The sequence below is a fragment of the Rana temporaria genome, chromosome 1 (genome assembly GCF_905171775.1).
Source record: "Rana temporaria chromosome 1, aRanTem1.1, whole genome shotgun sequence".
Lineage (NCBI taxonomy): Eukaryota > Metazoa > Chordata > Amphibia > Anura > Ranidae > Rana > Rana temporaria.
This window is the reverse complement of record NC_053489.1, coordinates 239927228-239940379: the sequence shown is the minus strand read 5'-3', so window position 1 is coordinate 239940379 and position 13152 is coordinate 239927228. Positions and strand designations below refer to the sequence as shown.

Sequence of the window (13152 nt, the reverse complement as noted above, 5' to 3'; positions counted from 1 at the left end):
TTCATCCAACACAAAACGTCTGTTTTTACATACTGTGTGGATGAAGTCAGCATATCGCACCATTTCTCTTTTAACCTTGGTTACATCATCAAGGTCTCTTGCAGTGCTAAACAATTGATGTTGGTGCATCTGTCTAGAACATGTGTGATTGTCAAACCATTCTGAGAATTGGGTCTAATAACTAACATATTATTACAGACCTTATTGTAGACACATGACATCATTTTTTTGCTAACAAGGAGATCCAGCGCTGGCTTTTTTCATTCTTCATGAGACTGCTCTCTGAGTGTGACTCATCGTTCCTGGAAGAAAACCTCTTCTGTTTATATTTCAGTTGGGGTCTGTAGTCTGTTTTTTTGGATATCATAGCATACAAAACACTAGGATATAGGCCCCTCTCCTGGTAATTCCAATTTCCCTTCTGTTGTTTTCAGTGTGCTAGGTGGTAAGGTCTATCCTAGATCTGTCTCTGCTACTCCTCTCTGTCAATCCGCTCACCCAACAACTCCAGCTATATCACTGACCTAGTCTCAAAATACCAACCTAATTGTTCTCTTCATTCTTCTCAAGATCTCCTGCTTTCTAACTCTCTCATCACCTCCTCCCATGCTCGTCTCCAGGACTTTTCCAGAGCCTCTCCAAACCTATGGAACTCCTTACCCCAACCTGTTTGTCTATCTCCTTCTCTATTAGCTTTTAGACGATCCCCGAAACCCCTCCTCTTCAGGGAAGCCTATGCTATCCTATCCCAGCTAACGACTATATTTTCATTTTGTCCATCTAATAATCCCCCTCAGCTACTAGCCTTTGTCCCACTTGACTCTCCTTTCTAGGTTGTAAGCTCTAGGGACCTCTGATCCTTCATGTAATGAATTGTATTGTAACTCTATTGTCTTCCCTGATGTTGTAAAGCGCTGTGCAAACTGTTGGCGCTATATAAATCCTGTATAATCATAATAGATTAGTCTGTTCAGGATATCTGCCTTGCCACAACTGGGCTAATGTTCTCTGGCCTAAGATCAGTGGTATTTGAAGTAACACGAAGAGTTTGTGCTCTTTTTGTTTATTCACAATGTTTCATCTCTCACCCAACCCATTTATTTAGAAATGTTCTTATGTGCTGTTGTTTGTCATTTTTAGAAACAAAGGTTTCAATTTAATATTTTCATTATGGTAGGCCCTGGTGTTTTATGTTGAAGTTGCATTTAGGTTGATAATAATACTTCCAATCCTTACCTGTTAGAAATAAACAAATGTTGGCTGTGGTTTGCAGAGAGGAAGCTTATGTCTTAAACTTCTTTATTTCTTCAAGTATAAGTATTCTGGTGTTATAGGAAGAAAAATCTTACCATTATTATTTTCTGCGTACAGCTGTCTCTAAAGTGCCGGGCACCTGAGGTATCTTCATTCGTCTTCCAAGCCGTTGAAGCCATCTTGAAGAACTGAGCTTTGAGCTTCACTCCATGCCAGCTTTTTGACGATCACCATCCTTCCTGCATTGAGGCAGGACATAAGAATGCCGTGTGTGCATGTTTCTGCTCCTTTTCTAATCTGCAAAGTATGGACCAAATGATGAAAATTGATTTTATGCTCCTACTCCCAAGCCTCCTTTTTAAACCCTTTGTTCCCACATGAACAGCAGAGGGGTTAAACTGTTTCCTACTCTCATGAGTATGTTGGTGGCTCTCACCCCTTTTTATGGTAGATTCTGTATTATCTCTGTAAGAGGTAGGTTCTGTTGGACCCTATTAACTTAAAAAAAAAATGAAGAATTTGGACTGATCCTGTATATAATAAAAACTTTCATACATGTGACTCTTTTTTATACTCCTTTCATTTCTATTTTAACTTGATGCCTATTGGTGGAAACAACTTGTAGTTGATTATTGGGTCCCTGTGATAGTACCGTATTTGCCGGCGTATAAGCCGACCCCCCCTAATTTTCCAGCTAAAAGGTTGGTTTTGGGATATACTCACCTTATAAGACGACTCCCTTCCAACTCGCCTCACTGTGCCCATTGCCTACCTCACTGTGCCGATCTCCATACCTTATCCCTGTATGCAGAGTTGGGATGAGCTCCGGCGTGTGTGCAGAGCCCGCCAGGAAGTCGGAGCTGCGCTAATCACAGGCAAGGAAACATTGTCCCGATTCCTGTTCGGTACAGCACCAGCAGTCCTATTTAGGGCACGGTCATTCTGCCCATTTCTTGTGAGCCTGATCTGTCATTTACAGCCCCCTCACACATCATTACATGAGCACTGCTCTGTCCTGGAAGAATGCCTGCACCCACACCCCCCTCCCTTTTTACTTTCCAATTCCCTGTTGCTGTCAGCAGAAGCCAGGGATAACCTCACCAGAACAGCAAGAAGACCTATACATCTTTTTGTATGTAGGGGCTTAAAGGCCAAGTTCACCTTTTTAGGAAAAAATAATAACTGAGCATTTACTATTTCTTCCCACAGGAACATACAAAGCTTTGCACCTGTGATCAGGCTCCTGTAGGCAAGCCCTACAGCTTTCAGACTGTGCGTCAATACGATTTGTCAGTTTGGTCTGTCGTTTTAAAAGCTGTAGGGCTTCTGAATTAGTGGTTGTAAAGGTTGAAAGTTTTTTTTTTTTTTTTATATATACCTTCATGCATTCTGTGAAGTGTGCTGCTCCCCCTGCAGCCCCCTCAAATACTCACCAGGGCCCCCTCTCAGTCCAGCGATGTGCATGACGGCTTCAGCACTGTCCCGGGGTTCCCACTGTTGTCAATTACAGACAGCGAGCCAATGAAGGGAGAGTGGGGGGGTGGGGCCGAGCCGCGTCTCTGTGTGTCTTATGGACGCATAGAGCAGGGCTCAAGGATGAGCACGCACCAGTACCCTCATAGCAAGCGGCTTGCTATTGGGGGCACTGATCAAGGGGGAGGAGCCAGGAACACCGGCGGGGGGCCAGATAAGAAGAGGATTGGGGCTTCTCTGTGCAAAGCCATTACACAGAGCAGGCAAGTATGACATGTTGTGTGTGTATGTATGTATATATATTTATTTTTTTAAAGCCAAACCTTTTAATATCGCTGTAACTACAAGCTGTCTGGCAGGATAGCAGATATGACTTGTAGTTCTCTAATACACAGATTTCTGAACATGATCCAGAAAAGAAGCTATCTTCAATGAGCCCAAGGTCATTTAAAATGGTCTGTTGCAAACTGGAAAATTGTTCTTTGGTCAGACGTTTTAAAATATGACCTTGTTTTATTTTTTTGGGGCCAATGTGGACTAAAAAGGAGGGGAGACTTCCAGCTTGTTATCAGTGCTCAGTTAAAAAGGTGTTGATGGTATGTCTGCATCCCTGATGGTATGGCGGTGCATTAGTGCGTGTGGAATGGGCAGCTTGCATATCTGGAAAGGCAGCATCGAAGCGACCCAACTGTTTTTTGGAATTAGAGTTGTACTTCAATAGAGTACATTTTCGCTGTACACATGTCCACATAATGTAATTTACAGTCCAGGCGCAAACCTCGGATGCAGATTATTATTATTATTTTTTTTTTAAATGTAGGTGATATATAGCATGTATCTCATACTAGCACATTATGTGAAACTTACCTTAGAACAAAGCCCTCCAGCGGCACACTGTCCTGCTGAATATGCTTTCATCTTCACCCATTTTTTTTTCTGGTTCGTGTGCTCCGGCTGTGTGAGTGGCCAGAGCCGCACTGATGTCAGTCCTACGCATGCGCGCAGGAGCTGCCGTTTACAGCACAGGACTCTGAAGGAACGGCATACTCGTGCCCTTCCTTCAGAGCGCATGCGCTGGTGACGTCCTTGGCTGCATCTACAGTACATATTGCCTAAGCAGTGAGTTTTAGGAGATATTTACAGTACTTATAGGTAAGCCTTATTCTAGCCTTAAAGGGTTTGTAAAGGAATTTTTTTTTTTTTTTTTTTTTTTTTTTTTTTTTATCTTAATAGCTTCCTTTACCTTAAAGCGGAGGTTCACCCTAAAAAACAACTATGTACCATCCAAACCAGCATACTAGCGTCGGCTACAGTATGCCTTTTTTTTTTTGCGATGTACTTACTGTTTAATCCGTCACTTTCGTTTCAGTCTCCCGCGGGGAGTAGGCGTTCCTATGAAGAGGGGAACATGATTGACGTCTGGCTATGGCGCGTCAAGCGTTCCGAAAATAGCCGGAGTAGGACTCGGCTCTTCACAGCGCTATACGGCGCCTGCGCACAGACTAGGAGCTGACTGCACAGGCGCCGTTTATATCCGAGTCCTATTTCGGCTATTTTCGGAACGCGTGACGCGTCATAGTCGGACGTCAATCATGTTCCCCTCTTCATAGGAACGCCTATTTCCCCGCCGGAGTCTGAAACGAAAGTGACGCATTAAACAGTAAGTACAGCGCAAAAAAAGGCATACTGTAGCTGATGCTAGTATGCTGGTTTGGATGGTAGATAAAGAATTTTTTTTTTTTAGGGTGAACCCCCGGTTTAATGCAGTGCTGTTTTCATGTCCTCATTGTTCGTTTTTGCTCTCAAGTTGCTGTAATTCTTCTCCGATCTCCACACTTCCTGGTTGTCTGTTTCCTGATAACCACAGTACTGGGAGCTTTTCTCTCTGTGGTCACTAATCAAGGAGGTGTGATTACTGTGTGTCTAAAACCCCACAGCACCAATCAGTTTCGTTTTCCAAACCATCACTGCCCTGTATTGGCTCTGTGGCTCTGTACAGCAGAGAAGCAGGAAACATGCAAAAACAAAACTAGAAACTGCAGGTACATTATATGATTGATTTTTTATCTATTTTTAATCGTTTTTAAAGGAATCAGTTAACTATTATGTCTCTATACCCTGTAAACAGTCATTTCAGCAAAAAAAAAAGTATTTACAACTCCTTTAACTATAGGTAAAGTTTATGCAACTCCCACTCTAATGCCGCGTACACACGATCGGACATTCCAACATCAAAACTGTGGATTTTTTTTTTCGGATTGTTCGCTCAAACCGGTCACACAAATGTCAGAAATTCCGAACGTCAAGATTGCGGTCACATACAACATTACGATGAGCCGAGAAAAATTAGGTTCCGAGAATGCGTCAAATTTGATTTCGAGCATGCGTAGGATTTTTGTGCGTCAGAATTGGCTACAGACGATCAGAATTTCCGACAAGAACTTTTGTTGTCGGAAAAACTGAGAACCAGCTCTCAAACATTTGTTGTCGGAAATTCCGACCGTATGTACGCGGCATATTTATTGTATGAATGTCAGAAGCAAGTGTGCATCCTTGACAAAATGTGACCGTTAATTTTTGAAAAGCAATTAATGCCTGTATCTTCAGCTCCATCTAGTAGCTAGCCACTGTTAAAAAAAAAAAAGAAATAATTCCTCTTGCGGACACAGAATGTTGGGCTTTGTGTTATGGGGAAAACCTGCCTCACTGCAACAATTTACTTGAACTGTGCAGTTTATTGCTACACTACAGCCTACAGAATGGTACATGTTCCTAGAGCATCTACAAAAGAATTGGCAGGTGTATGTGTGTGTGTGTGTGTGTATATATATATATATATGGCTCAAAATTTCAAGTCCTGAGCTACTAGCCAGGCCTCAAGGGTTACTCGCCACCAGTTGCCCCGCCCAACCCTGCCCTACCACTAAACACGCCCTCATATATTATCTCATGAAATTACACTTAAATGTTCTATGCAGAATTAAGTTATAAAAATATTAACAACAACTTTATCCATACCCAAAAATGCAGCCAGCCCATGTCCGGCCAATGCAGCTTGTGTCCCGCTCCTCAGTTCAGCCTGTGTCCCCAGTTTCAGCCTGTGTCCCCCCCCCCCCCCCCCCCCAGTTTCAGCCTGTGTTCCAGCGATCGTAGGGGATGAGAGGGGAGAGCCGCCGCCTGGCTAATTAGAGCCCTGGGGAACATGACAGCTTTCATTACAATAGTTGTGTGTTTCCCCGCCGTGCGGCGCTATATACAGCCCCTCCCCCTTGTCCGGGGAACTTTGATAGACAGATCCCCGTCCAATCCTGGGACAGTGATCTGTCTATCAAAGTGCCCGGACAAGGGGGAGGGGCTGTTTATGGCGCCGCACGACCATTGTCATTTTCACAGCAAAAAATGCATTTAAATTGCAGTGTTTATTGTGAAAATGACAGTTGCAGTTTGGGAGTTAACCACAGGGGGCGCTGTAGGAGTTAGGGTTCACCTAGTGTGTGTTTACAACTGTAGGGGGGTGTGGCTGTAGGACTGACGTCATCAATCGAGTCTCCCTATAAAAGGGATCACTCGATCGATGCAGCCGCCACAGTGAAGCACGGGGAAGCCGTGTTTACATACGGCTCTCCCCGTTCTTCAGCTCCGGGGAGCGATCGCGACGGAGCGGCTATAAACGAATAGCCCCGCCGTCGTCCCGGATCGCTCCCCAAGGTAAGCCGCCCGCCGCACGCAGCGGAGGGGGTCCCGATCGGACCCCCGACCCGCTAGAAGGCAGGGACGTATATATATACGCCCATCTGCCTGTACGTGCCATTCTGTGGACATAAATAGGCGTGCGGTGGGCGTTAAGTGGTTAAAAAAACTACCCGATTCCCCTTGACAAAATGAGCATCAATCTAAGGTTAAAAATTAACTTTTTGGGTGAACCTCCACTTTATGTTCCACCAAGGATCCGATCTCGGTCTTGTCAGTATTTTCAAAGGTCGCTTGCTTCGCACTCTTTGATCCGGCCTTTATACAAGGGGTAATGCGTATAAGTCTGCCAGTTGGGTCGCCCTTGTGCTCGGAGGATTGAGTCTAGTGTTCTCGGCTTACAAGGTCAGCACCTTGGGCCGATGCATCATATTTCCCTTCATTCTTCTAACAAGGGAATTGGTGTTCTTGGTTGCGGTAGCCTCCGCAAGAGAGTTTCAGTATTGGCAACTTTTTTTGTATAGAGCCATACTTAATTATTCTTAAGGATAGGGTGATGTTAACTCCTCACCCAACCTTATTTCCTAGAAGGATCTAGTTTTCATTTAAATCAATATATTCTTGCCTTCCTTTTTTCCAGAACCTTGTTCTGCGGAAGGAAAAGTTATTGCTTTTCTCTCAATATAGATGAGAGCAGTTAAAAATCTATCTGAAGCATAGGCGTGCGCACAGGGTGTGCCAGGTGTGCCCAGGCACACCCTAATCACCCTGTGCAGAACAGATCCCCCTACTGACCTGGCTCTCCCACAGCACTGCCAGCTTCCCTCCTCTCCCACCGGTTGTTACTGTGGATGTTTTAGGCTGAGTGGGGGAAGGGGCCAGTAAATATGCCATTTACTGGCCCCTTCCCTTTCTAAATGAACATTGTGAGTGATCGGTAGAGTGTGTTTGAGCTTTGGGGTGCACACCCTAATGCCAAAGACTGCACACACCAATGATCTGAAGGTTTCAGATATAGGAAACTGACGTTTTGTTGTGCTGCCAGAAGACCCTAGAAATGGGCAGGCAGTGTTCAGATCAGCTATTAAAATGGTTACACTCTCTCGTTAGCGTGAGAACAGTCAAGGCCTATCTGAAGCGGCTGCTCGGAAAACTGATGTTGTTGCGCTACCAGAAGGCCCCAGGAAAGGGCAGGCAGCGTCTAAATCAACTGTTTTCAATGTTGATTCATCAGGTTATTATTCAGGCTTGTGGTTTATAGAGAGGGTTTCCCCCTGTTTCTTTTAGAGTGCACCCTACCAGGATAGTGCAGGATTTGCAAGGCCGCAACTTGGTCGTCGGTGCTTACGTTCACTAATTTCTATCGGGTGAATGTAAGACGACAAGAGGATGCCGCTTTTTGGCGCAGTATGCTGCAGGCAGCAGTATAGATCCTCACGTCTGATGGCGTTTTGCGTTATTTGTGTCTCCCTCCCCTCAGTAGGCATTGCTTTGGGACGTCCCACTTAGTTATTACTAGACTCTGTGTCCCGTGATGTACGATAAAGAAAATAGGATTTTTATAACAGCTTGCCTGTAAAATCCTTTTCCTGACATGCTCCATGGCAGCATACGTGTGGGTTGGCCCCGCCTCCATAACTACCCAATAGGACCCCTCCCTATAAATTTCAGCTGTGGGCTCTCAGCCATGTTCCTTTTTTGTCCTCCTCCATTGGACCATGTGGTTTTGGTTCTCCTACCTGAAGACGATTGTTCCTACGATCAAGATCGGCCGATGATATGGTGTCTCATCCCTCCGATAAGCCTTGACTGTTAAGCAGGGTATGGAGTGTATTGCAGAGTAGCGCTGAAGAGCTGGATTATGTCTTCCACTGGAGAGACGAGCGCGCACAGGCCTGAATACCTAGCAATGTGCAGGTGGCCATTATCTGCTGAAAGCCCGGTGTGTGTATGGATGCGGTGTCCCTGGTCGAATCGATCGTAGGTGGTAAGCGGTATCGCCTTCATGGCAGCAGTGTTTATGTTTGTATTGTTTCTCTGTTTTTCCATATGCTGTTTTTTCATGATTGCATCATACCCAGTGAGCGGCTGGTTCCCGTGCGTTCCAGCCGCCGCTCCCTCTTACTTCTAGGTTTCCGTCTGCGTTCTACGAACAGATGGACTCAGGAATGAAAGCGAGGTTTGGTTCGCGCAACCTCGCGAGTATCGCCGTAATTTTTAAAAAAAGTCAGGGGAAATCTGTGATGCTCAGGAACGATCCTTTGAAACGACGGCTTCCCGGTGCATTTTCAGAGACTACCCCCGGTAAGTGCTCATTCAGAACAGTCGGATTTTAGCATGTGTTTTAGTTGTTTGAGATCTGGGGCCAGGATTCAGAAAGAAGATACAACGGCGTATCTCCTGATACGCCATCGTATCTCTGGGTCTGGCCGTCGTATCTATGCGCCTGATTCATAGAATCAGGTTACGCATAGCTATGCCTAAGATCCGACAGGTGTAAGTGACTTACACCGTCGGATCTTAGGCTGCAATTCCAGGCCGGCCGGCAAAGGGGGCGCTTCCATATCTTTTATGCGTTGAATATGCAAATGAGCATTTACGCGGATTCAGAAACGAACGACCGCCCGGCGCTTTTTTTTACGTCGTTTGCGTTCGGCTTTTTCAGGCGGAAAGTTACCCCTGCTATAGGAGGGGTAAGTGCGGCGTATCCTATGTTAAGTATGGCCGTCGTTCCCGCGCCGAGTTTTGAATTTTTTACGTCGTTTGCGTAAGTCGTTCGCGAATATGGCCGGACGTAATTTACGTTAACGTCGAAACCAATGACGTCCTTGCGACGTCATTTGGAGCAATGCACGCTGGGAAAATTTGCAGACGGCGCATGCGGTGTTCGATCGGCGCGGGGACGCGCCTGATTTAAATTGTACACGCCCCCTAGCCGCGGAATTTGAATTCTGCCGGGGATTTACGATACGCCGCCGCAACTTTAGAGGCAAGTGCTTTCTGAATAAAGCACTTTCCTCAAAAAATTGCGGCGGCGTAACGTAAATCAGATAGGTTACGCCCTCTCTCAGCAGGTAAGATTGGAAAACTATGTTTTTCTTTTCCTGTTGGGGAGGAAGAGAGTGGAGTATAAGGCATTGTCATGACTTGTTTCTCTCTCTCTCTCTATTCTTCCTTTTTCAGCCCTTTTAGGTCTGACCAACATCACAGCGAGTCCCGCAGACGTAGCGGGTCCTCTAAATCACACCACTGGCACTCATCTTCTAGACACCATAATTCTTCTAAATCCGGACATCCCAGTAGGGATACTCCTTACCCCCCTCATCTCACAGCAAGAGTTCAGAGAGATTTTGTTGGGGGTGCAAGGCTCCGGTTTCTGCTAGCAAGTCCCTTTGCGACCGTTGTTTTTCAAAGGCAGCCAATGAAAGGGAAGATGCAGTCAAACACCTAGAAGCATTGGTTAAGCGGGTCGTGGACAAGTCGCTACAGGAGAGAGATGCCAGAGTGCAGCATGATTCTCCTCCAGACCCAATGATTCCCTTGTTGGATCAGGGACAAACGCATAAGACTTTTAAAGTCGCTCAAACCAGCCAGCTCCCCCCTCAGAGAGTGGTTCAGAAGTGGATGAGTCAGGGATAGGCTTTGATTATGCCTTAGTTCCTGCTTTAGTGAATGCAGTCAAGGAAGTTTTGAATTTGGAAGATCCAATTATCTCTCTTAAACCGCTCAATAAGGAGCGACATTATTTTCCGTTTGTCATGGAAATAGGTGCCATTATCTCAGAAGAATGGGGTAAACCTGATAAAAAATAAAAATAAAAATCTATGCAGTCAAAAATTGCAAAATGATATCCTTTTAAAGAGGAAGACGTGAAACATCTTGACTCTACTCCATTGGTTGATGCAGCTTTGATGCGTTTGGTGAGATACGTAACCCTTCCCCTGGAAGATACGGTTTCTTTCAAAGATCCTCTAGAGAGATGGATTGATTCAGACCTGAAGAGAATCTACTTGACAGTAGGATCAGTCTGTAAACCAATTCTGACTTTAGCAGCTGTCTCAAAAGCCTTATGCCGCGTACACACGGTAGTTTTATGTGATGAAAAAAAATGACGTTTTTAAAAACGTCACTTTAATTGACCGTGTGTGGGGGAAAACGTTGTTTTATGTCTTCTAAAAAACGACCAAAAAAAATTGAAGCATGCTTCAATTTCATGTGTCGTTTTTCAAAACGTCAACTTTTACTTCACAGAAATTGACCGTGTGTAGTAAAAACGTTGTTTATAACAACGTTATTTCATCCGCGCATGCCCAGAAGCTAGTTATGAAGCGAGCTTCAATGGAAAAAGTGGTGAGAACGTAACCTCCCTTTGCTAGAACATTGTGAGAAAAACGATGGTGTGTAGGCAACTTCGTCTTTGAAAATTGAAGTTTCAAAAACGTTGTTTTTTACTTCACAGAAAATGTCGTTTTTTTTCATCACATAAAGTGATGGTGTGTATGCGGCATTAGAGGCATGGTCAGACAATGTGAATGATTCCCTCAGAAGTATCTCTGAAGAAATGGCCAAGAGCTCTCCTATTCAGGAAATCAGGCTAGCATCGGCCTTTCTGGGGGAGGCCTCTATTGATGTTATTCGCCTAGTGGCTCGAGTAATGTTGTCAGCGGTTACTGCCCGCCGTGCCTTATGGCTTCGTCCCTGGTCGGTGGATCCAGGTTCAAAGCAAGCTTGGTGCCGCATTCCCTTTTGAGTGCAAGGGAAGCATGCAGCTACAGGCCTGGTTATGAATCTTCAAGGCCCTGGAAATCCAGACAGTCTTCTTTCAAGAAGCAAACTAAGATTACTCCTTCTAGTAATCAGGAGTCTACTGAAAAGTCTTTCTGAAATTGGGCGGCCTCAATTCGAGATTTTTGGACCATCAAGACGGTCTCTTCAGGCCACACCTGGGTCTTCAACAGCAACCCCAGGCTCAGATTCATGCCTACAAATCTTCCATGTACAGAAGAAAAGAAACAAATCCTATTGGCTTATGTAAGCTCTTTAGTAACTCAAGGCGCAGCCATTACTGTTCCAGAGGGCGAACGAGGCAAAGGCATGTACTCCCCTTTGTTCATGGTACAGAAAAAGAACAGTACCTGGAGACCAGTAATAGACTTGACTCATCTCAACCGATTTATTTGGAAAGAAATTCAAAATGGAGTCACTACTATTGACAATCCAGCAGTCAGTCCATCCAGGAGATTGGTTAGTGTCAATAGACCTGAAAGACGCATACTTCCACGGTCCAGTGGTGGCAGACTATCAAAAGTATCTCTGCTTTGCGGTAGGCAATCAACACTTACAGTTCACCTGCCTACCATTTGGTCTCACAACGTCACCTCGGGTCTTCTCCAAAGTTTTCAAAGTTCTGTTAGCCATTGTGGCTCTCCTCCGATTGAAAGGAGTTCGTCTTCATCACTACCTAGACAAACTCTTACTTCTAGCTCAAGACAGAAGTCAACTCCTGGAACACAGGGACCTAATTGCCACTCTCCAAGAATTCGGATGGCTATTGAATTTGGAGAAGAGTCATCTTGTTCCAACACAATCTCTGATATTTCTAGGTGCCCTCTTCAACACAATAGAAGGCACCATTTCATTGCCCGAAGAGAAAATTGCAACAATCCGGGACAGAACACTTGCTGCTCCTCACCTATCTGATCTTCAATGTTTTGAAGGTGATTGGCACCATGGCAGCCACCATTCCTATGGTGAAGTGGGCTCAGTAACACACTCACCCATTCCAAAAGGGTTTCTCCAGCAATGTGACTTCCCCAGCAAGAAAAGAAAAACGAATTACCCCCAGATGGGACTTTAGAGGCCAGACTCCAGTGCAAGATAAATACATTTTATTAACTGGGTTGAACCAAGATGGGTTGACATCTGTTCACAGAGATAGTCTGGACATTAGATTACATAAATCTTCTGTAACAATCAATGAAAAAACATACAAATAAAAAATAATAAAAAAGTGACACCTGGGACAAATTATGTCCCGTGTATAAAACCAAGAAAAAACAAACAAAATAAACCCAGTGACAGAAAGCATACAACATTGATTAAAAAACACTCTGTAGAGAGCGATGGAGATTTTCCCGACGCGTTTCTGGTCTGTTGATAAGACAAGAGACCTTCATCAGGGGCCACAGGAGTGTGTGGTTGTGAGCTCTTTTCTCGTTTGTAACAGACAAAGGATTGAAGAGTTAACCCTTGTGTTGTGGGTTCTAGGTGTCCCCAAAATATAGTTTTGGTGTCCTGGGGGTGGAAAAAGGGAGAAGGGTGGCTCCGACTGGCCTCAAACACAAGATGTCCCAAATATGGGGCTTTTTGAGGGCAAAGTACAGCAGGTCAGTGATTCCACTGAGTCCAATACGGACGGTCCTCGTGACAGTGCTCGGGGGAGTCCCGAGCTACACATGTACAGAGGGAGCCTGTTGATGAGTGCCGTGGTTTGAGGCTTTGTATCCTAGTAGCGTTAGTCCCTATTGCTCTCAGGGTGAGCAAGAGTCAACGCATCTTGCTCAGTCAACCCATGAGAAAGTCTCTTCTGTGGTGGCTTCAGGGGAAGAATCTCCACAACTGTCATTCGATCCATCCCATCACTTGGGTTACAATAACCTCAGATGCCAGCAGTCAGGGCTGGGGTGTTCATTGCCTGACAGAAATAGCCCAAGGCAGGTGGAGCACACCTTCTCA

General features: G+C 45.1%; 1 protein-coding gene across 3 annotated transcripts in view; it reads left to right on the top strand.

Annotated features, from left to right (window-relative positions):
• The window catches only part of AP1B1 (adaptor related protein complex 1 subunit beta 1), a 42462-nt gene extending 40696 nt beyond the window's left edge, over window positions 1–1766 (top strand). For all 3 annotated transcript variants that reach the window (XM_040351950.1, XM_040351952.1, XM_040351951.1), the window contains one exon: window positions 1372–1766. In XM_040351950.1, coding sequence (XP_040207884.1) covers window positions 1372–1446 — 75 coding nt within the window. In that variant the 3' untranslated portion in view covers window positions 1447–1766. The remainder of the gene's footprint in view (window positions 1–1371) is intronic.
• Window positions 1767–13152: the final 11386 nt, after the last annotated feature.